Below are 25,638 nucleotides of genomic sequence, written 5' to 3'. Positions count from 1 at the left end.
TGCCAATGTTTTGCTATTTTACACAGTTCTGATCATCTTTTTTTTTTTTTGTCATTTGGCTTGAACTCTGGGCCTGAGCACTGTCCCTCTGTTCTTCAGCTCAAGGCTAGCACTCTACCACTTGTGCCACGGCGCCACTTCTGGTTTTCTGATGGTTTATTGGAGATAAGAGTCTCATGGACTTCCCTGCCCAGGCTGGCTTTGAACTGCGAACTTCAGCTCTCAGCCTCCTGAGTAGCTAGGATTACAGACGTGAGCCACCAGCGCCTGGCTGAAGTTCTGATCATCTTATGCACAGCCTGTTCTATAATGTTGTTGAGTATATATATCCACACAGTAAATTCCTAGCAGGGGAGAATTATTAAAAATGATCGTGATAATCTCAACATTCCATAATGCCATCTCTCTACCCATTTGCAATTAGAATAAAATCTAAATCACTTATATTGGCTTACTTAGAACTAAGACCTGGCCCCTACAAATCTCCAACCTAATTTTCTATGAATTGCTCCTTAATTATGACCTGAGGCCACTTCCCCACCCCCAGTCTTTTGTCCTCCAATCCTCCAAACTCTTTTTTTTTTTTCTCCTGTCTTTGGAGGGTAGGGGTTAAATATTAGTGTTTTGTGCTGGTATTCGGGCTTGAACACGGGCCTGGGCCCTGTCCCTGAAGGCATTTTTCCTCCAGGCTGGCAGTCTAACTTGTGAGCCACACCTCCTCTTCCGGTCTTTTGGTGGTTAATTGGAGATAAGAATGTTAGGGAGACTTTTCTTCCAGGGCTGGGTTTTAACATCCAACTCAGCCACTGCAGGAGCTAGGATTACAGATGGAAACCACAAGCAACTGGCTGTCGGTTTTTGAGACAAGAGTCTGCTCAGTAGCTCAGGCTGGCCACCAACTTGCTGTATGCTGATTTATTCTTTATCCCCTCAGGGCATTTTGCACTGCTCTAACACTCTGCAAGAAGTAGAGAACACTACTCAAAGTCAATTTCTCAGTGAGGCCTTTGACCTGTGTTCATAATAGAGCACTCTTGGTCTTCTTGGCATGTCATTTAATTCTTACAGCATTTCATTCGCTAAGAAATCATCTTTCTTCCCCCCCGGGGCTTCAAACCAGCAGGCCACTGATTCTGGTTCTCCATTGAGTCCCAAGAAATCATATATATATATCGTAAGAAGAATCTAGAAAATGAGCTTGTAGATTTGAAGTTTGCACACAGGCTTCTACATTTCTAGACAGTCACAGCTTGCCCTGAATGGTGTATTGCCTGTTCTGAACAACTTTCCAACATTCAGTCTTATCATCCTAGTTACTCAGGAAGAAGACTATGAGATCAGAGGATGGAGGCTCAAAGCCAGCAAGCCACATCCATGAGACACTTACCTCCAATTAATCAGCAAAAGGCCCAAAGTGGAACAGTAGCTCAAGTGGAAGAGTACTAGCCTCAGTTGAGAGTGCCCAAGCCTTGAGTTCAAGCCCCAATATCAGTATGAAAAACAGTCTACACACACACACACACACACACACACACACACACACACACACACACACGTCTAGAAATAGATCACTACTCCCTTGGAGTTATCTTTTTTATATGTAGGAAGAACAGATACTTGTTTATGTCACAACCCCAAGTTCACCTTCAGAAAATAAGCAGTCTATAACAGCTACTATTTGAATAAGAAACATAGTAATCAAATTGGGAACTTCACATACTACTTTGAATTAATGTAATGATTGATCAGAATAATGAATTTAAAAATGGGATCATTTTTTTAGACAAGATAATATTATCCTTACCAACACCCAAAAAAAGGCCTTTCCTGATTTTCAATCTTCAAGACTTCCTCACTTCCCTATATTTTATCCATATTTTATCTATATACATTAAATCAATATTTCATCATATGCTTAATCTTTCATTCACTTTTGTAAATATTTACTGATTGCTCACCAGCCCAACTGCTGTGCTAAAATCTCTCTCTCTCTCTCTCTATCAGTTGTTCTCACTTAACTTTTTTTTTTTGGTCAGTCGTGGGACTTGAACTCTGGGCCTGGGCACTGTCCCTCAGCTCTTCAGCTCAAGGCTAGAGCTCTACTTCTTGAGCCACAAAGCCACTTCTGGTCTTCTGGTAGTTTATTGGAGATAAGAGTCTCAGGACTTTCCTGCTTGGGCTGGCTTTGAACCCAGATCCTCAGATCTCAGCCTCCTGAGTAGTGAAAATTACAGGCCTGAGCCACTGGTGCCCTGCTCTCCCACTTACCTTGAGCTTTATTTTGCCAAGTGTTTTGGCCCAGGCCTTACCTTTGAAGTCACAGACCTGACCTACAAGTCTATAAGGAAGGATTAGCTGGGCACCCCTGGCTAGGGATTACAGGCCTGTAATCCTAGCTACTCAGCACACTGATATATGAGGTTATGGTTCAAAGCTAGCCTGGTCAGGGAAGTCCATGAGACTCTCACCTCTAACTAGCAAAAAAGCCAAAAGTGGAGATGTGGCTCAAGTAGTACAGCACCCCAGCCCTGAGTTCAAGTCAGGAACAACACACAAACACAGACAGAGTCTATAGAATAACCCCAAATGAAGAGATAAGCAAAGGCCCTAGAATCTTTGGGAGTGTCAATTTACATATTAATTTGTTAATCATCAACCAGTTCAGCCCTTTGATCTATGTAATATTGACCTGGATTTCTTTTAACTCCTTTAATTAGCAGCCTTTTCCTCTTTTACGGGGGATTTCCCCCCCCCCCCCCAGTTCCCAGTGCTCAAGGCTAAGAGACATCCAGATGTGAATGAAGTACTCTTTCGAATGTCCACCAGAGCCAGGGGATTTTCTTCCTTAAGGTTAACCTTACAGCCCTCTCCTCAAACATTCTGTTCTTCCTCTAGATACAATAAATAAAAACAAAATCACTGAGACACACCAAGGTTTTGCATTGGACCAGTCGGTCCAGTTCTTTTTGCGAAGTTCCTTGGCTCCTTTGTCTCTGGTCGTTAATTACTCCCCCTTTCCCTTCTGGCTGCCCAAACCCTCTAGGGTGCCTAACCCTGCCCTTTACTCTACTTCCCGCCCCCAGTCAGGTTCTGACTTTCCACCACCCTTATCCTCAGCATCCCCCCCCCCCCCTCCATCGGCACGTGATCCAAGAACTCAGTGCCCCCACCCATCCTTCAACGTGCTCCGAAGTCAGAATTCCTGGGTGTGCGCACGGGGGTGGGGATAGGATTTGGGTTAGGGGAGGGTGGTGGTCTGGGGGGAGTGGGCAGAGCGTGCCCTTCTCCACGCATAGGTGTCTGGCGTTCTCTGGCCGGAGGAGGAGAGTGAGAGAGCGAGATGGCAGGTTTTACTATTTCCCAATTGTTTACTCGCCCAAAGCAACCAGGTCCACGCGTCTGAGCTGTGAGCCTCAGAGCTTAGCAGCAGCCTGGGTGAAACTTCATTCAGAGGCTGGGCCAGGCGGCCCAGGAGGTGGGGATGGGATGTTTTTAATCTGTGGGAGTGTGGGGGTGGGTGAGGAAGAGGGGTGTGGGCAGGAGGAAGACCTCCAGGCCACTTCCTTCCTCTCTCGATGCCCTGCCCCCCTCCCCCATTCGGCCACCACCTTGGTATAAACAAAACCGCCCCCTCCCTGGAGGCGGGGAGAGGTCTTTAGCCCTAGCAAAGGGTTAATTTTTCCCGATCGCACGAGGGGGAGGAGATTTCCCCGTAGACGCGTAAAAAAGCGTGGTGGACAAACGTTGCGGGCACTAAGACCGCAAGGCATTCATTTCCTCCTCCGGTGGATGCGGACGCGGGGAGGAGGCGAGCCCGGGAGAGCAAGCGAGCGAGCAAGCAAGCGAGCGAGGAGCTGGGAGCCGAGGCTCAGGCAATGCTCAACAACCCTGGATGTAGCTGAGGAGAGGTTGGGGAAGAGAGGCGGACGGCGGGGGTCGGGTGGAGGGGGCTCGATGGGGAGGAGGGGAGAAGGAGGGGGGACCTTCCATGGGGGTGGGGTAGTAAGGGGAGCCGGGAAGCAGCCAGGAGAGAGAGCCCTGGAAACCCAGCGCTTTACGGATGGTTTTATTCTGTGTTAGAGAGCACGCATCGACTCCGAAGATCAGCCCCAATGAACATGTCAGTGTTGACTTTACAAGAATACGAATTCGAAAAGCAGTTCAACGTGAATGAAGCCATCCAATGGATGCAGGAAAACTGGTAAGGTGATGGGGGTTCGCGTGTGGGTGACACCCAGCTCTGGGGTGCGCGTTCCCTCCCTCCCACGTCCCCCCTCCCCAACCTCGGAATGCATTCATGTCGGTCCTTCCCCTGGCAGAGGCGTGTGTGAATGGAAGTGGCTGGCCCGAACCAGCCCCTGGCAGAGTTCTTGGGGATGGGTTGATTTTTTATTTGGGGGGGGGGGAGGGTCCTTTAGGTTTGCAGGAAGCGCACGGTCCCGGGTGGGGGTGTACCTGGGTGCCAGCCGCGGGTACCCTGGTGTCTATCTTATCTTCATATAGCTTATATAACATAGAACATATATGTGCGCTTGGGCGAGAGATGTCTGCTCGCCCAAGGTGGGAGACACAGCCGCAGTCCACACACCCGAACGGTGCGACCGCGGCTGGTTGAACTCGCGATTATTTGCGGGCATTTTTTGGGGGGGGATTGGTGGGATTGGTCTCTACCCCCCCAACACCAGAGTGTGCGAGGCGGTGGAGGGAGGACCCGATCCCCGGCTCCCTGTAACCCTGTCCCTGCCACCGCGCACCGGTCCGCGCTGTCTCCCCATCCCTGGCGTCCTTCCTTTCTCCTTGGCGCTCGCCCACTTCTCGGCCCCGGCTCTTGACTGCCGCTCCCAGGGCGGATGCCAGGTTTCCAGGGGACTCCCCCCCTCCCTCTCCGGTCCCCCCCTCCCTGCCCTGCGGCTCCCCCCCACCCACCCCGGGTCCCCCGTGGCTGCCGGATTTCTTTTCCGGTTTCAATGGAGACCTCGGGGAGTAGAAGGGAGGCGGAGAGGAGGAGGAGGGGGGGGGGGACGGGACAATGAGCGGTGTAGTACAAATGAATGAACCCGAGCGAGCGAAAGCCACGCCATGATGAAGTTTCTGTTGTACGGAAACGCCTTTTGGACACACTCCCTTCGAATTCAGAGCCAAGCTGCTGATTGGCGTTCGGGCGCGTGGCTTAGACGCCCCTCGGTCTGCAGAGTCCTTGGGTGGGGGTGGGGGGGGCCTAGGGGAGGGGGGGGCTCTCTGTCTCAGAAGTTTTGGGTCGTAGTAGGGGAGGAGGGGGGAGCCCCATCTTTGTTGACTGTGTGCCCTGCGCCGATCATGTAGAAAATCCCCGGGTGGGAGGGGATCCGGTGTCACCTTGCCACACTGACCGGGGGAGGGTGTGTGCGCCTGGCTTTTCCTCCTCGTTTCTCCTCCACCTCTTAGCCTGGTCTCTGTAAGCTATCCTACGTTTTCCGGGGCCGGGCCAACTAGCCGATCGCCTCCTTGATGGGGGTGAGGGGCGTCGGGGCGCGGGGAGCTTTGGCGCCGCGAGCGCGCGCGCGCGCACACACACACGCCCAGCCCTTCCCTCTCCTTCCATCATCAATGGGAAACCTGAGACTCTAGCGAGTCCCGGGCCAGGGGGGTGGGGCGGGTTGGTGAAGGGGGTTCAACTTCCTCTCGTCCTCGGCCCTCCGCTTCCTAGAGTCGCCCCGGCCCGCCTCGGGAGGTGCGGCTGGCTGCCACAGCCTCCTCCCGCCCCGGCAGGCATGTGCGGATCCGGCTGTCCAGGCCGGGACTCCAGTGGGGTGGCGGACGCCGCGGGTTGGCAAGGTCGGCGGTGTGGTTGGTGGCCGCGGCCGGCCTGGGGACCCCCGATGGCTGCGTGTAGACGGCGCCGGAGCCTTAGAGGACGGGCTCGATCCTCTGGGAAGGACTGGGAAGTGTGGGCAGGCACGTGGGGGTGCAGGGCTGGGTTCCCATGCGGGCCCTCCGGAGCCTGAGAGGCCGAGGTCCCCGGGATTGAGCCGGGAATGCACTTAGGTACTTGCCAGGCTCCTAGACTCGGTCCGATCGGGGGTGGGGAGGAGCGTGGGGGGTTGAGGATCTGCAGGGGAAAGACCTGAGCATTTCGGACGCCCGGCCCGGCCCCTCCGGGATCCTCCAGTCCCTGCACTTCCTCCTCCCGCGGAGGGGGTGGCGCTGAAGGCCCGGGGCGCGCGGCGGCCCCGGCTCGCGCACCGCTGGAGGCTGCGTTCTGGCTCCAGGCTGGTCACACCCTCTCTCTCTCCACACTCCCCCCCCCCCCCCGGGGGGAGCCCAGGTGCTGTGCCTTTTCGGTCGTGTCTCTTACCTGGCTGCGTCCCTTTCCGCCGCGCTTTGGCTGGCTGATGGAATTCACTGTCCGTTGCCAGCCCCCCCTCCCGCACCCCCTTTGGCACTCCCACTTAGCTATTTGTCGCCTTTTCTCTAGGTGTATACTTCCTCTGCCGGCCCCTTAAACCATCTCCGGCCCTTGGATCCATTCACTTACGAAGTTCCCTGAGCCAGACAGGTTCTGGCCCTCATTGAGATTGGGGGGGGGGGCAATCACACCAATCTCCAACTTCTGTTTGTGAACCTCTGACCACTTTTTCTCCCACGCTGTGTTTTCCTCTACCTTTCTTCCCCCAGGATCTTTTCCTTACTCTTTTTATTTGCATGGAAATTTACTTCTGGGTCTGTGTCCCTCCCTCTCTCACCCACCCCAGCCGAATGGCAGCGCCCTGGGGACAGGCTCCGGGCTGCATTCCATTCTGGGTTTGGCGAAGCAGCTAGCAGAGTGTTTTGTACCTGGCTAATAATGAGAAGGTACTTACTGTCCAATAACTCCTGGGGAATGGTGCCGCTTTTAAGACCAGTGATAACCTGTAAATACTCAGACTTTGCCTTCTAATTCATACTGTTGGGTGTCTTATCCCTCTCTGCCTTCTGCTTCCTGTTGACTCTGTTCTTGGATTACACACCACACTGCTCCCTATCTTCTGATTTCGAAGCTTGTCTTAGTTTCTTCCAATAAATGCTGGCAGCCCCGCTTATAAGAACTCTCACCTTCCCAAGAGCCTTACCACCCTCCATGTCTTGAACCAGGTAGATGAGAAAATGAATCTTTTTCATTTTCTTGGTTGACAGGAGTAAGGTAAATACATAATCGATGCCTAGAGTTGGGATGGTGGAATCGCAAAATATCTACGCTGACTCCCCCCCCACTTACTCTCTTAAAATAGTTTTCTAGAGGAAAATCACTAATAAGTCTTCGATCTGCTCTGTTTCTTCAGAATTTATTTATAGCTATTCTTTAAGAAAAACAAAACAAAACAACTCATAGACCTAGCCCCAAACAATGGTTAAAATTTGGGGAATTGACAATGTGTCTCTTTAAGAATGAGTTTGTTACAAGGTCTCTTGGAGAATTGAGACAGTCGGTAAGCTTTGCTAGTATGCAGTTGCACTAAGCTAGCATCAGATCGTGTTAAAGAGCCCGTTAAAACAAGATGAGTTTGTTAAACATGCCTTAGATAAACGTACTCAGGGAGTGAGTTTGCATAAACTAAAGAGCTGGAACTTAGACATGGTTATGGAGTTATTGCTGCTTTAATGTTTAACCTGACACTGGCCTAGATAGGGCATAAATATTATTTTTTTACTTTTATAGGAAATTGTTTCCTATAATAGATTAGAATAGAACTGAAATGCAAATGAGTAAGTATGTTCTCTTAGAGAACCATCCAATGGCACATCTTGAAAGTATATGCCCAGTTAAAAATAATACTGTGTAAAATCTGGCTAGAGTTTCTTACGCGAGGTGTGTGTGGGGAGGTAGGGTTGGGAGATGCCTGCTTTTAGCTCCAAGGAACCTTTTTTTTTCTTTTAGTTCCAAATTCACACTGAAAAGCCCTTGTGATGATTACAGCTTGAAAATAGAGACATTCTGTTCTTTTATGAGATGTGTGGCCTTTTCCTGTTATTTTCTCTAAGCTGATTTAATTTTGTAAGTACAGCCAGCAAGGGAGGAAAACACCTTGTGATTAGTAAGGTGACATTAAATTCATTGAGTGAGAAGGAGCAGGGCTCTAGCTCTGTCTTCTCTCAGCACTCAGCCAGGTTTGTGCTAACTACACTGCATGCTAGCTGCTCCGGTTGTAATTGTCTGGCCAATGATGATTATCTTCTGATGTCGGCTGACATGATGTTCACCAATAGGAAAGCAGGAGGCCTGTGCTGACTGCTGTAACATTATGTATGTGAGGTGATGTCACCAGAGGGCTTGCCTAGCACCTCTTGAAGCCCTCCCCCTCTGCTGGCATCCCCCCCCCCCACTCCATCCAGCCTTTCAATACTTTGTATGTTTTTCTGACCCACCCTCCCCCCCTTTCTCCTGGAGTGGTGGTCAGAAGGCTTTTTGCTTTTCTTTTTTTTTTTTGTTTTTTGTTTGTATTCTGGATTATAGGATTATAAAACAGGAATTTAAAAAATTCAAATACTATCCCAGTGGAAGAAACCTTTCTACTCAACCAGTTTATGTTGACCTAATTTAAAACAAAACAAAACAAAACAAAAAGACTGAAAGAAGTCGTGCCTCTGTATATACTTCTACGGGAGGTTTAGAAAATAACATGGTGTTCAATGTTTAATTATTAAAGAAGATGAAAATAAACATGCTTAACCAGTATGAACACATAAAGACATAAATAAGGTTGACAGACCTTTTGAAATGAAGCCTAACATTCGGCTGTTGTTTTTCCTGTACTGAGAATTGCTTTGCTTTGCTCCCTTAATTCTGCTCGCATGTATGTGAATGGGTAAATCCATTCTAGGGAGTCACTGAGGTGGTACAGACGAAGCAGAAGTACTCATTATTAGCATTACAGCAGATAGGATTTGAGTTTCCCTGTCTCTTGGTAAGCTCATGGTCTAGGTGGGCCTCTTACTATTACTGAGTTTAGGATTGAAAAATCCTAAGTGTAAAGTATTTAAGGAGTCCTTCAGCAAATGTGAGAAGGACTGGTATACAGATGTCACGTGCCAGGCCAGGTCAGTCACTTCGTATTAGCTTTTGTTTTTTTGTAGAGAAGAAAGATGTAATGTGTGTTATGATCCTAGGAAGTAATGACCAGCATTGTGTAGGAACTTGGAGCTGAACTTTTAGGTATCTTTCAAGAAACGATGTAGATTCATGTAATCCTTATTTAGGATTCCCAACAACATATACCAGCTTAATGAAAATTAGTTTGCAATTCACCATCCAGCTACATTTTTGCATCAGTTGCCATGTGATGATAATGATGATGATGATGATGATGATGATTTATAAGCATTTTTCCCTTTGGAACTTAAATGTCTTTTTGCTGGTTGCTTTTATGTTGATGACTCCAAAACTTTCAAGGTACACATTAGAATTTAGCTCCTCCAATCAGTCCACTCCATAGCCAAGAGTTGCTATACCTACTTTTTTTTTTTTTTTTTTTGTCGGCTGTGGGGTTAGAACTCTGGGCCTGGGCACTGTCCCTGAGCTCTTCAGCCGAAGGCTGGTAGTGCTCTACCAGTTCAGCCACAGCACTACTTCTGGTTTTTTGGTGTTTACCTACTTTTTTTTTTTTGGGTCCGGTCGTGGGGCCTGAACTCTGGGCCTGGGCACTGTCCCTCAGCTAGCTCTTCAGCTCAAGGCTAGTGTTCTACCACTTGAGCCATAGTGCCACTTCCAGCTTTTTTGTTTTTGCTTATGTGGTGCTGAGGAATCGAACCCAGGGCCTCATGCATGCAAGGCAAGCACTCTACCACTGAGCCACCTTCCCAGCCCTGTGTTTTCTTTTGTTAGACAAGCTCAGGCCTTGACTTAGGAAAGCTACCTCTACCAGATGTCTTATTCCTGTTGATGAGCCTGGGAAATGAGTGAAAACATCCTTTGGCTTTAGTGTAATGTTCAGTCTTAAACTTCATTTCTTTATCCAAATTCTTGTATACAGTAGGGGCAAATGTGAACTACTGGCATAGTTGTTCAGAGAAGAATATAAAACAGCATCTCTAATTGTATTTAACCTCCAGTAATTACGTTTACAGATAGATTAACCCTTAAATACAACCAGTATTGCCTAGCTAGGTGCCAGTGGCTCATGCCTGTAATCCTAACTACCAGGAGGCTGAGATCTGAGGATCAAAGTTCAAAGCCAGTCCAGGCAGGAAAGTCCATGAGACTCTTATTTCCAATTAACCACCAGAAAACCAGAAGTGGTGCTGTGGCTCAAGGGGTAGAGCACTCCCCTTGAGCTGAAGAGCTGAGGGACAGCGCCCAAGAGTTCAAGCCCCTTGACCCACTTAAAAAAAAAAGGAATTTCCTGATGACTGAGAGGGTATCGAGGATGGAGAAAGAGAATGAGCAAAGGGTTAAAATACTTGACATGAATGTGAGATACCAGGGTGAGACCCCTTGGAACAATTAACATACACTTAAAAATGAATGATAGGAATGTAAAACAGCTGCTGTGGGAAGGGAGGGTGAATGTGATTGAAATATTTTATGTACCTGTGGAGTTTGTTGAGATTGGTTAGGGAAGGGAGCCAAAGGGAGGAGGGAGAGGGAGAGGGTAAGTCTGATCCAGGTACACTGTAGGCATATATAATATCCTGATGGCAACTAATTGATGTTAATATGTATACTTCAATTGTAAAAGAGTATCGCTTGAGGATAAGCACACTACATAATTTTGCAAGTTTTGTTGTGCAAGAATTACCCCAAAGAATGGGACCATGCAAGTCTCTTAGTTCATGTGTGTACTTATGATTTATTTCCGAAGTGAGGACTTCAGATTTTTAGCTTTGAGGTTATTTGTTGCTCGTGGATTGAGTGACAGGCCTTATGGTATCCTATCCAATGAAATAAATTAGATAAATTGGACATGCTGGCGGGAAGTAATTTTGCTAGACAGTGACTCATGCATAGCTTTCTCATACTTTTATTCAGTTATCTTCAAGCTTTCATATTGCATGTTTTTTCTTCTTAAATGTAATAAAAGGGAAAGTTTCACTGACATAATGAATTTTATATATGGATGTGATCATATTTTATGTGAAATAACTCCTTCCTACACTAACAGCTATCCTAGAAGCAAGTTCAGTCCTTCCTACACTAACAGCTATCCTAGAAGCAAGTTTTGAGATTCTGAATTGACTTTTTTCTTCTTAATAAGTTTTTATATTTCCCATATTAATTGTGCAAAATTGCGGGTTTCATTATAACATTTTTTTGGGGGGGGTGTTGTGGGGCTTGAACTCTGGGCCTGGGCCCTGTCCCTGCGCTCTTCAGCTCAAGGCAAGCGCTCTACTGCTTGAGCCACAGCGCCACTTCTGGTTTTCTAGTGGTTTATTGGAGATAAAAGTCTCATGGACTTTCCTGCCAGGGCTGGCTTTGAACCGCAATCCTCAGATCTCAGCCTCCTGAGTAGCTAGGATTACAGGCATGAGCCACCAGCGCCGCCCGGCCATTATAACATTTTCATGGTACTATTAACTTTTAACGGACAGTGTTGAGAATCTTTCCTTAAAAATTCTGGAGGCTTTGGGGCTGGGAAGTTGGCTCAGTGGTAGAGCGCTTGCCTTGCATGCCTGAGGCCCTGGGTTCGATTCCTCAGCACCACATAAGAAAAAAACCCGGAAGTGGCGCTGTAGCTCAAGTGGTAGAGCGCTCGCCTTGAGCTGAAGAGCTGAGGGACAGCGCCCAAGCCCAGAGTTCAAGCCCCACGACCGACCAAAAAAAAAAAAAAAATTCTGGAGGCTATCTTTGTTAAAGTACAATTTATACCTAGATCAGACAGGTGTCAGTGGCTTATTCCTCTAATCCTAGCTACCTAGGAGACTCAGATCTGAGGATCAAAGCCAGTTCAGGCAGGAAAGTCTGAGACTCATCTCCAATTAATCCACAAAAAGCTGGAAGTGAAGCTGTGCATCAAATGGTAGAGTGCCAGCTTTGAGTAAAAAAGACTAAAGTAAGTATGACTCCCAGGCCCCGAGTTCAAGCCCTAGTCCCAGTATGCGCTCACGCACACAAAAGATAAGCCTATATCACATAAATGAGTGTATGGATTGCATGTGCTCATAATACATATTAAGTGACTTGAAATATATGAAAACTGATACATATGAAAGGTAATTTATCTGCTTCTTGCTAAGACGAGGCTATTTTGTTGAGCTAACCAGATATGTAAAATTCAGCACAAAATAAGTCCAAAAAATTGTCCATGGTGAAAAAAACTCTAAATACTATGATTTAAACAAGTATTTTAAAGCTACAGAAAATGAGCATTTAACACTTAACTTTACCCCAATTATTGCTAAATTTTAAAATCCCTTTGATATGGTTAGTAATCACTGAGATCCTCAACTTTTTCTTGTCTTTATATGCCAAGTTGCTTAACTCTTTCTATACAGTGAGCTTAAATAATGTGAGGCTCACTCACCTTAAAGTAGTGCAGCTGACTCCACAGGAGAAGCACTTCGTGGAAATCCAGTGCTGTGAAGTTGAGAATTTCATGATCTTCGGTTGGAGGCTTGGGGGGTGAAGAGGGAGACATCTGATTAAAAGATGCGTTTTTTTGAAAAAAAAAAAAAAAAGTGACTTCGATCATAGTCTGTGGGTGCTGTGTACATGTAAGAGAGGAACTAGCATTGTAATGACAGGGTAGGAAGCTCAATAAAAGGTGTTTTACAAGAAAAAAATATTGTAAATAGCAATCTGTACAGCTTCCTTTCAACTTTATGAGTTGTAGGTACAAAGAACTTGGATCAGTGTAGAGTCTCTTCAGTAGTAATAGTATTGGTCTAGCTACTCACTGACTGCAAGCATCCATTTTTAAGCATTGAACAGTTTTAATCCCCATGACCACTCTTACTATATTATCTTTACACAGCAGAAAACAGGGACTTGCTTCTAGGGACAGACAAGATGGTATGGTCTTTAGGCCTTCAGAAGGCTTGGATAGATGAGTGTCACACAAGCCCCAATCATCTCTATTCATAAATATTCATTTAATGAAACAATGCCCTTGAAAATCTTGACTGCCATGACAACATCTTTTTTTTTGTCAGTTGTGGGGCCTGAACTCAGGGCCTGGGCGCTGTCCCTCAGCTCTTCAGCTCAAGGGTAGCACTCTACCACTTGAGCCACATTGCCACTTTTGCCTTTTTCTGCTTATGTGGTGCTGAGGAATCAAACCCAGGGCCTCATGCATGCAAGGCAAGCACTCTTACCACTGACCCACCTTCCCAGCCCCCATCTCTGTGGTTTGTATAAAAGTCAGTGGTCTTGTACTTGTCTCTTAGAATTGTCACCAAACGCACGGAAGTGTGGTACAAACTGGAGTAAGCAATCAGGAAGAATCTCACTGCTTTCTGAATATCACTTGTTGAGTGTGGCTTCATACTTCTAGTTTCAGAAAGTTGATTATCAAACTCTTAATTCAGTTTTCCCTAAAGGAGGAACCATGATACAGATTTGAATTCAGGGCATATCTTAAGCTTTGGCTTGTAGTAAGCTTTCCACCTGCTTCTCTGTGGGTAATTTCACACACTCAGCGTGGGTCTAGACTCTGGGAGTTTGAGTTTCCACCTGGCACTGCCTGCAGCTTGGCTTTCCTCCCTTGAGTAGGATTTCCTAGGCTCTGCTGGCTGCCACTCACTTGACAAAACCCCTGTGCAGATTGGAAATCTTCCCTCTTCTGAGAGGTTAGCGCCCACAGCATTAAGGCTGAAACAGTGCTTTGTATTTTGTTTTTTTCTTTTTAAATTCTCTTCTTGATTTAAAAGTGAAAGCTAATTATAGGAAAAAGAAATGAAATACAAAGGTGTAGGAAAGAACATCCCTTTCATCCTTATACCCTGCAGACCTATTTCCATAGTTTTAAGTGGAAAAGTCCTGTCGTTCATTACATAACACCACCAACAACATCAGGTGCGCACCTGACATTCCTGTGCTGTCTTCTTGCCTTACCTGCTCTGTTGCTCCCTCCCCCTAACCCCCCAGCGCAACCCCCCCCCACATGATAAATGTTTTCCATGTACTAAAACTCTAGCCGCAGCGATTACTTGATATTTTATTGTTGGACTTCCTGTGGAAAACCAATCTCAATACTTGAATATGTTTTTAGTATTTTGTTATGAGAAAAAATCCTCAACCTTTTTTTTTTCCTCCTTGGTGGACTCATTTTGCAGGGTTGGCAAGCAGTCTGTTGCTGCCCTATACCCTCAGCCTCTAGTGAAAATCTGGATGTATTAATCTTTTCAGTGGACCTGAGGATTTCCGTTTGATAAATACAAATTATAATTTTCAGAAAAAGATTAATTCCCCCATAACATGCTAGGGTTTGAACTCAGGACCCATTCATGCTAGGCAGGCATGTTGTTACTTAAGCCAGGCTCCAGCTCCTTTAATTTAGTTAGTTTTTGACTTAAGTTGCACATTTTTGCCTGGGATCAACCTGGGACCACATTCTTGTCTTCACTTCCCTGTTTACGAGCAGCGTGTCAGTTGAGAGGAGGGTTAGATCTCATTGAAATTTTGCTCCAGTTGATCTTCCCTCCCACCGTATATGTTACCATGCCACACCAATATCCTCTTTGAAATGTATTTGATAGCTACAGGTAAGTGGATGTCTACAGAAGTTGAGCCAATTTACATTCTGATTAAGAAGGAAGTAGTCACATCCTTCTCGCTGAAGATGATCACGTGTTAAAATACACTTTTTATTGTTATTTTAAAGGTGATGTACAGAGGGGTTACGGTTACGTAAGTCAGATAAAGGGTACATTTTTTTTTTGGACAATGTCACCCTTTCCCTCAAACTCCTGCAAACTCCCCCCCCCACAAGGTGTATAGTTTACTTTCAACAGTGTCCAGTGACACAGTTAGCATTTTTTACCCTTTCTCCCTCCATTTCTGCGCTCCCCTTTACCCTCCCAAAGACAGACAAATGGCCAAAGGAGACAAAAAGAAAAGAAAAATGGCAACAAAATAATCTTGAAAGCCAAGCATAGTGGGGTGTGCCTGTAATCCCAGCTATTTGAGGTGTATATAAGAAGAGCATGGTCCAAGGAGATCCCCAGGGGAGAATGTGAGCTCTTACTGAGAAGAATAGCTAAAAGCACAAAGGTCTGATTTCTAAATTGGGTGGGGGTCCGGTCATGGGGCCTGAACTCTGGGCCTGGGCGCTGTCCCTCAGCTCTTTAGCTCAAGGCTAGCGCTCTACCACTTGAGCCACAGCGCCACTTCCGGCTTTTTTTTTCTGCTTATGTGGTGCTGAGGAATCGAACCCAGGGCCTCAGGCATGCAAGGCAAGCGCTCTACCACTGAGCCACCTTCCCAGCCCCTGATTTCTAAATTGGGAGCAAATTTGGCAACTAGTATGTGGAACAGAAATGTACTTTGAACAAACTTGATTGAAACGGTAGTCTTATCTCTTTATAGATAAGGTTTAGCTCCGTAGCCCGAGGAGGAAGTGGTGAGGGGCAGAATGAGAAGGAACGGACACCCATGCTGGATTCAGTCCGCCCAGTGCAGATAGAGGGAATCTGTTCTTTTGACAGCCAACCTGCTAAGTTTCGGACTTGGCTATTTCTTGCATTCATTTCTTCCCCAGGCTTTTGCAGGTGTTGCAGGTTTGGGAGTGTTGGTTCAGCCCATTGGCTGTGGAGCTAGTATGACTGGATTCAGGTCTTCCATCTACCTCCAAGGAGCTGAGGGATGTTTTAGATTAATTAGCCTCTCTCTGCTTTAGCTCTCTCATCTCCAAATTGGAGATACTTATAATAGCCCATCTTATGAGAGATGAAGGTGATAATGAAGTCAGCTAGTCTACCTTAGCAGGTTTGTGCAGATTAAATAAGATATTGTATCTGAAGCCTTTTAAGACAGAGCCCAAGCAAGTGTGTGTGTGTGTGTGTGTGTGTGTGTGTGTGTGTGTGTGTGTGTGTGTGTGTGTGTGTGTGTGTTGGTGCTGGGACTTGAATTCAGGGAGTGGGCACTGCACTTTTTTGTTCAAGGCTAGTGCTTTATCACTTGAGCCATAGTTCTATTTGGTTTGGGTTTGGGTTTGGTTTTGGTTTTGGTTTTGGTGGTTAATTGAACAACAGAGTCTCATGGACTTTTCTGTCTGGACTGGCTTTGAACCGCAATCCTCAGACCTCAGTCTCCTGAGTAGTTACGAGTATAGGTATGAGCTTTGGCCACTTGGAAGCACATGTATTTTTGTTCCATTATTGTCATCTGCAGTGTCACTAAGGGATGAAGAGAGAAGGCAGGAAGGTTTTGTGGAGTCAGTTGGATTTCCAAGGAAACCACAGGCTCCAGCCAGCTATGCAAAGGTAGGAAGAGGGCTTGTGGAGTGGCTTACCCCAACAGACTAAGAAGTTGTTGGTCTTCAACTAAGAAGCAATCCATAATCCACTTGGAAAGGTCTTAGCAAGAAAACACACTGTTCGTGTAGATGGTTTTACCAAAAGTGTGGTCCAGTAAGAAATGTACTCATTACCTGGCTCATGTAACTGTAACCCCTCTTTACAGCATTTACACAATAAAAAACTTAATTTAAAAAAAAAAGTGTGGTCCAGGTTTACTGTGCACATTTTGAAGCCACAGTTCTACTTCTGGTTTTTGTTGTTGTTGTTGTTTTTTGATGGTTAATTGGACATGAGAATCTCATGGCCTTTACTACCCAGTCTAAGCTTTGAACTTCCAATTCTCAGATTACAGCTCCTAAGTAGCTAGGATTACAGGTGGGAGCCATCAGTGCCCAAATGGTTTGTTTCTTAATGAAGTTTCTGTTCACTTATAGGTAGGTAGGTAGGTAGGTAGGTAGATAGACAGGTAGATAGATAGATAGATAGATAGAGTTGTTGTTGTACCACTTGTGACCTTAGTCTCTTAAGTACTTAGTCTCTTAAGTACTGGGATTATAGCTGTGAGCCGTCCATGGATGTCTTGGCTTTAAAACTGGTGTTTAATTACTGTTCTGACATCAGTATTTTCAGAAAGACTGTTTTGCATCTGTACTGTGATTGTGACATCCTGTGTGACTGCACGGGGTTTGTTACTACCTGGCTCTTCTCTGATTCTTCGTAGTTAGGTTAATATTGGAGAAGGAAGGACATTCTCTTTCCCATCCTGCACCCATTTCCATAGGCTGACTCACCTGGTGTTCCTTTTCCCCTTGGGTCCGCATGTGCATGTCCTGACTCAAAGGGTCAGATGTAGCAGATGCAGAGAGAGAGAGAGACCTCAGTGACCAGGAGTCAGCAACCCCACTTTCTTTGGGGACTGTCTGTGGCACAAATAAAACTCCTCTTCTTCAGCTGCTCTGCTCCACTGTGTCATTCACCCAGCCACTGGGATGTAATAGAGCACCCAGACTAAAACACCACTCTCCTCTCCTACCTCGAATTCAAAACCCAGGTCTTGGTTAATCTGGTGTTTAGTTCCCATGCTTCCAGCGCTGGCTTCCTTCCAACTTACCTTTTGGTCTTCTCCACTCCTTTTCCCATCTCTCTTCCTTCCCCATTATCTTAGACCCAGTTGTGTAGTGGGAAACTCTGAGTGGTTTCCCACCGATAATGGAACAGATAGATCCAGACTGTGTTGGAAAGGGCTGCAAAACCCTCCAAACAACTGCTTGGCTGACCTCTGTCACTCAGCCTTTCTCCTTCATGTTTAAATTAAGCTGACTGCATTATCCCCTGCATCTTACTCCTTAGTTGAATCATGGAAGACTGTCTAATACCTTAACAATATTTATCTTCGATGACATGGTGATTCATACTTTGTAACCCAGCTACTCAAGCGGCAGAGGGAAGATCACTGTTTAGCCTCAGTAAAGAGTTTGAGAGGCCCCAATCCCAGTCAATCAGCTGAACATGGGGTCATGCAGCAGTGAAGCTCTACCTGAAAAATAACTAATGCAAAATAGGTCTGGAGAATGGCTCAAGTAGTAGAGCACCTGCCTATCTAGCGGGTGAAGGCTCTTGAGTTCAAATGCAAGTACTGTCAAACAAAGCAAAAAACTCAGCTTATTTTATTCTCTTGTTTTAAGAAGAAAAGACATTCATTTAACACTATTAAATTTTTTTTTGGTGGGGGGAAGTTGGTCATAGGGCTTGAACTCTGGGCCTGGGCGCTGTCTCTCAGCTCTTCAGCTCAAGGCTAGTGCTCTACCACTTGAGCCACAGTGCCACTTCCGGTTTTCTGAGTGGTTTATTGGAGATGAGAGTCTTGTGCTTTGAACCGCGATCCTCAGATCTCAGCCTCTTGAGTAGCTAGGATTACAGTCATGAGCCACTGGTGCTCGGCTCACAACTAAATTTTAAGTGAGCTCCTGCTAAGTTTTAGGGACCATTAACCTTCTGAGTAACCAAATGATCTATTCCAATCAGAAAATGTGACATAAATTTTTTTTTTCTCAGCCAAGCACCAGTGGCACATGCCTGTAATCCTAGCTACTCAGAAGGCTGAGATCTTGAGGATTGAGCTAGCCCAGGCATGAAAGTACATGAGATTCTATCTCCAATTGAGTACCAGAAAAGCTGTATGTGGACCTGGGCTCAAGTAGTAGAGCACTATCCTTGAGTAGTGAAACTCAGGGACAGTACCCAAGCCCAGAGCTCAAGCTCCAAAACCAGTAAGAAAAATAATGAATGCTAGGATTAACGTAACAGTGATCAATACAATTAAATGTAAAGGCAGTGAGTATATGAAAACCTTGGCTTTGCACTTATTTGCTGTCATGAATGCTCTTCCAGATGAAAGATGGCTCATTCTGATGCTGTAACCTTAAATGTACTTTCCTTTCTCCAGTAATAGACTACACCATTTGATTATTATTAATTTGTTTAATGATAAAGGACATCAACTGCACTTCATTGTTGGAACTTTTCTTTATGGCCTGAGGAATGTATCAGATGAGTCAAAGTTTCCCCAGGGACCAAAGTCATCTAATCTAATAAAGGTAAAAGATTAAACCATAAACTTGTCCCTAGAGAAGGCAGGAATAGGGTAATTGGCTCAGGGATCTTGTGGCACCTGGGCCTAGATGCTGCTACATACCTGGAGAATATATCATTAATATAGACATCTCCTTATGTAGAAAAGCCTGGGAAACAAGGTGACACTTTAGAGAAGCTGTAAGGTCTAGGCCAGGAAGGTTTAGGCTGCGCAGATTCAGAGAATGGAGGTGTCTAATGTGGGTGAGAGTCCAGGACTGTTTGTAGGACAGCTAGCCATGGTTTTGACTCTTCTCCATGACTTTTCCTTAGAGATAGGAAGGATTGAGCCCAAGGACACAGGTAATAAATAGGCTTGTTGGTACTGTTCTTTTGTTTTGTTTGACATTTTAGTTACCCTGTCATTGACCAAGTTAGCCAGGCTTGGCTTAATCTAGTACTTGGTTTCCATACTATTCTTTTCCTATCCATTGACTAGGTCAGAATGGGAGGAAGTTACAGGAGAATGTTCAAATATTGTATTTGGGGGGAGGGACAGGAGGGGAAAGTAGTACTAAGGCTTGAACTCAGGGCCTGGGTGCTGTCCCTTAATGTTTTTGCTTAAGGCTGGTGCTCTACCATTTGAGCCACAATTCCACTTCCAGCTTTTGGGTGATTAATTGGAGATAAGAGTCTCACAGCCTTTCCTACCCAGAGTGCCTTCAAACCATGAGCTTCAGATCTCAGCCTCCTGAGTTGCTAAGGTTACAACTATGAGCCACCAATAATGGACATTGTATGGTGTATAGTTTTTAGTAATCTCTATAGCTGATAAAAGAAATAATCTGCGTTCAACCCTTAAAAATTTAGACAATATTCCATTCTTAAGATGTAGACAAGTGCTATTTCTGGATGCCAAAAATATGCTACATATGTAAAAATGATAATGCCATTTTAGTATAGGTTTATTATTTACAGAAAAATAAATGCTATGGGGAATTAGTATTAAGCATAATTAATATGGTAGTACTTTGTATGCCAGCTGAATTAGGCTAATTAACGTTTAGCTATGTGAGCATTGAAATGCTGTTTTCTCACAAGATAATTTTTCTGCTAAGAAATTTACTCTGCTGAACATTTATGACTTTGTAGTACCAGGAGAAAAAGCACATTATTTCTCTGCACATGAATTGTGAATTTTCTTTTCTTTCTTCCTTCCGTTGTTTCGTGTGTGTGTGTGTGTGTGTGTGTGTGTGTGTGTGTGTGTGTGTGTGTGTGTGTGTGTGTGTGTGTGTGTGTGTGTGTGTGTGTGTGTGTGTGTTAGTACTAGGACTTAAAATCAGGACCTCATGCTCCTTTGGCGATTTTGATCATGACTAGTTCTTTACCTCTTGAACCGTATCTCTATAGACTAGCATCTGTCTAGTTAATTGGAGGTGGAGTTTTATAGACATTTCTGCTTGGGCTGGCTTCAAACCACAATGGTCCAGATCTTAGCCTTCTAAGTATAGATGTGAGCCACCAGTACCAGTTTTCTCACATAACTTTCTAACGGGCATATTTTCTTATTATAGAAATTTATGTAAAAGTGGTTTTTAAAAAAAAAATTATCTACCCAAAATAAAGAATGAGAAATTTATGCAAGTTAAGCCGTGTGCTTACTCGGAATATAAAAATAATAATTTACTAAGCTTGATTGAAGTGTTCTTTTTAGAGTAAGCCTCTGGGAAGACACCATGCAGAAAGCAGAGGAGAGGCTGTACACTTGTATATTTGACTTTTAAAAATCTTCAACTGGAATTTTCTCACACAAGTATTTCAGTGTAATGCATTTGGAAAATGGACTTCAAATTTAATGCTGTATAATGTGTATCTTGTGTTAATTAAAATGGAATAAATCTTCATTAATGACTGGGCTTATTTTGAAGTCCAGTAAATGTGGAGTCTAACCTTGAGCTTTTCTGTCCCCAGTGCTAGAACTGGGGGCTTAAAATCTTCCTATGAAGATTTTAGGCAGTCCCAAGCCTGCTTAGAATTTGCATTCACAGTAGAGCACAAACCTTGAGCACATAAGCTAAGGGCCTTGAGTTCAAGCCTCAGGACTAGCATACAAAATAAATAAGTAAATAAGAAAGAAAAGAAAATTTGTAGTCATAGATAACACTATGGGAAACTATATGAATCAAAGTAAAAAAGACCTCCATGGTTTTTCAAAGTGGTGAATGAATAGGAACCTTGGCCTTGGATCTGTGAGTTCATCATGGACTAGACATTTCATGGACCCCTTGCTGCTCCACAATGCATTCGAATTCCCATGGGTACATGGGCTTCTTTCTACATGGCCTGAGGAAGGTATCAGGTTGGCCAAAGTTTCCCCTGGGACCACAGTCATTAAATCTAATAAAGGTAAAAGATTAAACCATAAACCTATCCCTAGAGACAACAGGAATAGGGTAATTGTCTCAGGAATCTTGTGGCACATGGACCCAGATGCTGCCACAAACTTGGAGCTGGAGGGACGAGGACCAGGGACTCTGCAGCTGGTGAACTGAGTTTCTTTCACCTTTCACAGTGGACTACAGGAAATAGTAACCAAGGGGACGTGGGCTCCACAATTCTGTATGTCTTGTTAATATGCAATAACTAGAAGATGTACAGTGGAACAGTCCTCCCTGACTAATCCCCATAAATTATGTTTTCATTATTTGTAGGCCAGATTATCCATCACTTCCAGTTATTAATAGCTTAAAAATTTTTTTTAAGCTTTTGGCTAGTACCAGGTTTGAATTCAGGGGCATCAGGCTTGCCCAGCTTGCTGGGATGGTGCTCTTCCACTTGAGCTAGGCAATTAGCCCAGCTTTGGAGTTAACTCTATTTTGGAGATTTTTCTGGTCTGGCCTCACACCACCTTCTGAAGGCAGGCTTCCGAGTTACTATAATTATAAGCATAGGCTACCAGGGCATCTGGTGCAAACTACTCTTTTTTTTTTTTTTTTTTTTTTCCATCAGTTGTGGGGCTTGAACTCAGGGCTTGGGCTAGTGCTCTACCACTTGAACCACAGCACCACTTCAAGGTTCTTGAGTGGTTAATTGGAGATTAGAGACTCACGAGGACTTTCCTGCCCAGGCTGGCTTTGAACCACTTGTCCTCAGATCTCATTCTCCTGAGTAGCTAAGATTATAGGTGTGAGCTATTGGCAACTGGCTGATGCTCACTACTTTTGATTCATGTTCACTCCAACCGTTAATTTCCATCCTAACATTTTAAGTCTTTAAAAAATTTTGTGTTAGAGGTCATGCTAATTGCTAGTTTTCTTTTTATATTTTATTCATTTCTAAACTTTTCTGAAGATGTCTTCTTCCTGTGTAGCCCAAGCTGGCCTCGAACTTGCAATCCTCCTGACTTGGCATCCAGAGGGCTGGGGAAACAGCAGAGGTCTGCCTCCACACTGAGTTCTTTCTCTTATTTATTTTGTTAAACTATCTAGCGTAAGGACCAGTTCATCAGGGAAGTTCTTGCCGTTCAGAAGGAGTTTTAGCTGAGACCAGCCAATGGCTGGGTGCCATGGGCTCTATAGAATATAGAATATACTAAGGTAGGCATCTGTGGCTCACGCCTATAATCCTAGCTACTCAGAAGGCTGAAATCTGAGAATATCGGTTTGAAGCCATAAGTCCATGAGACCCTTATCTCCAATTAGCCATCCGAAAACCAGAAATGGTGTTGTGGCTCAAAGTGGTAGGACACAACTCTTGAGTGCAAAAACTCAGGGATAGCACCCAGGCCCTGAGTTCAAGTTCTACAACCAACAACAAAACGAAGAAAGTATGTGTGTGGGGTGGGAGGGCAGGGATGGTAGGGGAAAAACAAAGGAGGAGACAACGATGCTTGAGAAAGGAAGGAAGGAAAGGAAGGAAGGAAGGAAGGAAGGAAGGAAGGAAGGAAGGAAGGAAGGAAGGAAGGAAGGAAGATATCAGTACTTGAAGACCCTGTAACTCTTTTGCAGGTCAAGGAATCAGATGAGAACCTCATCTCACTAGATCTGGTAAAGTCTCCTGTGGTGGTTTGGAGTCTTCTCAAGTATACCAGATGTGGATGCCCTAGGGGCATTCCTCAGAACTTGGGACATTTGTCACCCACCCTCTGGGGACTGGCACCCAGAGCAGGTTTGTGGCAGCATGCTGCTCGTGGCCCAGTGCTCATGTCTCTGCTTGTTCCTTCTCTGCCTCTCCGACTCACACCTAGCAATCTGCTGTGTGGGTGGAGAAGCAGGTCAGAGGTGGATAGGCAGGTAAATAAAGTCCTTGGGTGAAATTACTTCCTCTCAGAGCCAGGCACATGGAGAGCCTTTGTTGGTTCCCACCCAAATATGTAGGGTTACTCCACGCAGGACAGGATTGGAAGGGATTGCCCAATGTATGCACTCATGTGTACACTGGCTCCAAATTCTGCCTTTCTCCTTAGACTTAAATAAAACAGCAAATGTAGCCTGGAGCTGGTATCGCCTGCCTGTAATCCTGGCTACTCCGGAGGCCGATCTAAGGATCACAATTCAAAGCCAGCCTGAGCAAGAAAGTCTCTGAGACTTTCATTTCCAGTTAACTTCTGGCTCAAGTGGTACAGTGCTAGCCTTGAGCATAAACGCTCATGGTCAGTGCCCAGGCCCTGAGTTCTAGCCCCAGTACACACACACACACACACACACACACACACACACACACACACACACACACACACACACACACACACACACACACACACACACACACACACACACACACACACACACACACACACACACACACACACACACACACACACACACCCCTGAGTTCTAGCCCCAGTACAAACACACACACACACACAGTGCTAGCCTTGAGCATAAACGCTCAGGGTCAGTGCCCAGGCCCTGAGTTCTAGCCCCAGTACACACACACACACACACACACACACACACACACACACAGGCCCTGAGTTCTAGCCCCAGTACACACACACACACACACACACACACACACACACACGTTGATGTTAAGAGCTTTCTAGTTGGATTAAAAAAAAATTGGCAGGGAGGGGTAAGGAAGAATGGCAGATTGGCAGTAGCCATGATAGCCATGACAGCTAACCATGCTGAGGTTAGGGAGCCAAACACTTTTTTTTTGATGTAGTAAGCCAGGGACAGCAAGCCAAGGGTTTAGACAAAGACTTGCAGCATGCTTTGGGGAAGACGTGACAGACAGTCTTCATGTCAAAGGTCACTATCGTCACGGACTGACCTGACGGTGGCCTAAACACAAGTCTTTCTCCCAAGAACTCACTTGATAGCAGGCTACAATTTACCATGCTCAGCATTGAGCTGCGCTTGAGTTGCTAACTTGTTCCAGGAGCCCTGGAGCCCTGGAGCCCTGTCACTGCCTGCGAAGAAGGCCAGGTGTGCCGGACACAGGATCACAAGTTGTACTATTTCAGGACTCCAGTGGGTCATCTTGCTTAGAAAAGACCTTTCCCTCTCCTGCCCCCCACCTTCCATGGATGGTCATAAGGTTCAAACAGAAAGTTGTCTTTGGCAACCGGTCTTGGATTCTTTCCCAGTGCTTGGATGCATGATTTGTTTATCAAAAACAAGTGTGAACCTGATGATTTTTCACATACCTTGTTTCATAAAGCCTCCTGATGATTCTGACAAGGATGGCATTGTCATCCTTATTTTATAGTTAAAGGTGACTGGAATCTCAAAGAGGTGATTAACTTATCTTTGTCCCCAGGGAGTATGTGGTTAAGATCTAAAGCTGCCCAGATCCTGAGACCAGAGCCCCAATGTATCTCAGGGCCACATGGGTGAAAGATAGCTCAGCTGACCAGCAACCTGCTTATGTCTCTATGACCTGAATTATCCTAGCTCATTCCCCACCCACTGTGATATGCAATGCTACAAATTTCAGGATTTGGGCTTGATGTGGCGCTCACACCTGGAATCACAGCTACTCAGTGGGTGGAGATAGGAAGGTTTCAGTCTTAAGGCTGGCCCAAGCAAAAACAATGAGACTCCATCTGAAAAAAACAACTAAAGCAAAAAAGATTAGAAAGTACCATCTTTGCCTAGTAGCCATACAATGCTCGAATTTAAACCTCAGTATTGAAAAACAAGCAAAAACAAAAGCAAGTGGTAGGAGTTGGATGAATATTAGAGAGGAGAATTAGCATGGTTTGATCAAGGTTTACCCAGGTGATTATGGGTAATAAAGTTGGGTACCTGTTTCTAGACCCGAAGCCTGAAAATCAGAGCAAGTTTGACAGACAGGAATCACAATAGCAGAAATGCCTTCTTCCATAGCCTCCAATAATATTTAGGATTTATTTGAATCGATGATTGCTTCATTGCTGGGGCCTATGGCATAACCTGATCTTTGCCCCCAAGGCAGATTTCCTGGTGTTATTTTTATCACACGTGGGCCACATTGTTTATCCATCATGAGATGGATCGTGGGGGGGGGGGGGGAAATGCCATCCAGATCTTACGGCTGTTTGCATATGTCAAGCATGCAGGCTTTTCTGCTTATCCAGTTAGTCAGAAGCCAAGTCTCTTTGTGCAAAATAAAAGCCAAACAAACCTGCCCTCCCAGCTTATGTGTTTGCTACACTTCAGGTGGCTCATAAAG

The 25,638-nt window shown here is 45.4% G+C and overlaps 1 protein-coding gene across 5 annotated transcripts in view; it reads left to right on the top strand.

The window, feature by feature from the left end:
- The window catches only part of Elovl6 (ELOVL fatty acid elongase 6), a 101,694-nt gene that overhangs the window by 1,997 nt on the left and 74,059 nt on the right, over positions 1–25,638 (top strand). For 2 of the 5 annotated variants that reach the window (XM_070022459.1, XM_070022461.1), the window contains exon 2: positions 4,081–4,201. In XM_070022459.1, coding sequence (XP_069878560.1) covers positions 4,113–4,201 — 89 coding nt within the window. In that variant the 5' untranslated portion in view covers positions 4,081–4,112. Of the gene's footprint in view, positions 1–3,410; positions 3,476–3,674; positions 3,909–4,080; positions 4,202–25,638 lie in introns of those variants that run through there. The other 3 variants (XM_070022460.1, XM_070022458.1, XM_070022457.1) reach the window with 3 other exon arrangements.

This window comes from Dipodomys merriami, unplaced genomic scaffold (assembly GCF_024711535.1).
Source record: "Dipodomys merriami isolate MVZ:Mamm:240054 unplaced genomic scaffold, mDipMer1.0.p SCAF_15, whole genome shotgun sequence".
Classification (NCBI taxonomy): Eukaryota; Metazoa; Chordata; class Mammalia; order Rodentia; family Heteromyidae; genus Dipodomys; species Dipodomys merriami.
The sequence above is the reverse complement of the archived record's forward strand: the minus strand, read 5'-3'. Positions and strand labels throughout refer to the sequence as shown.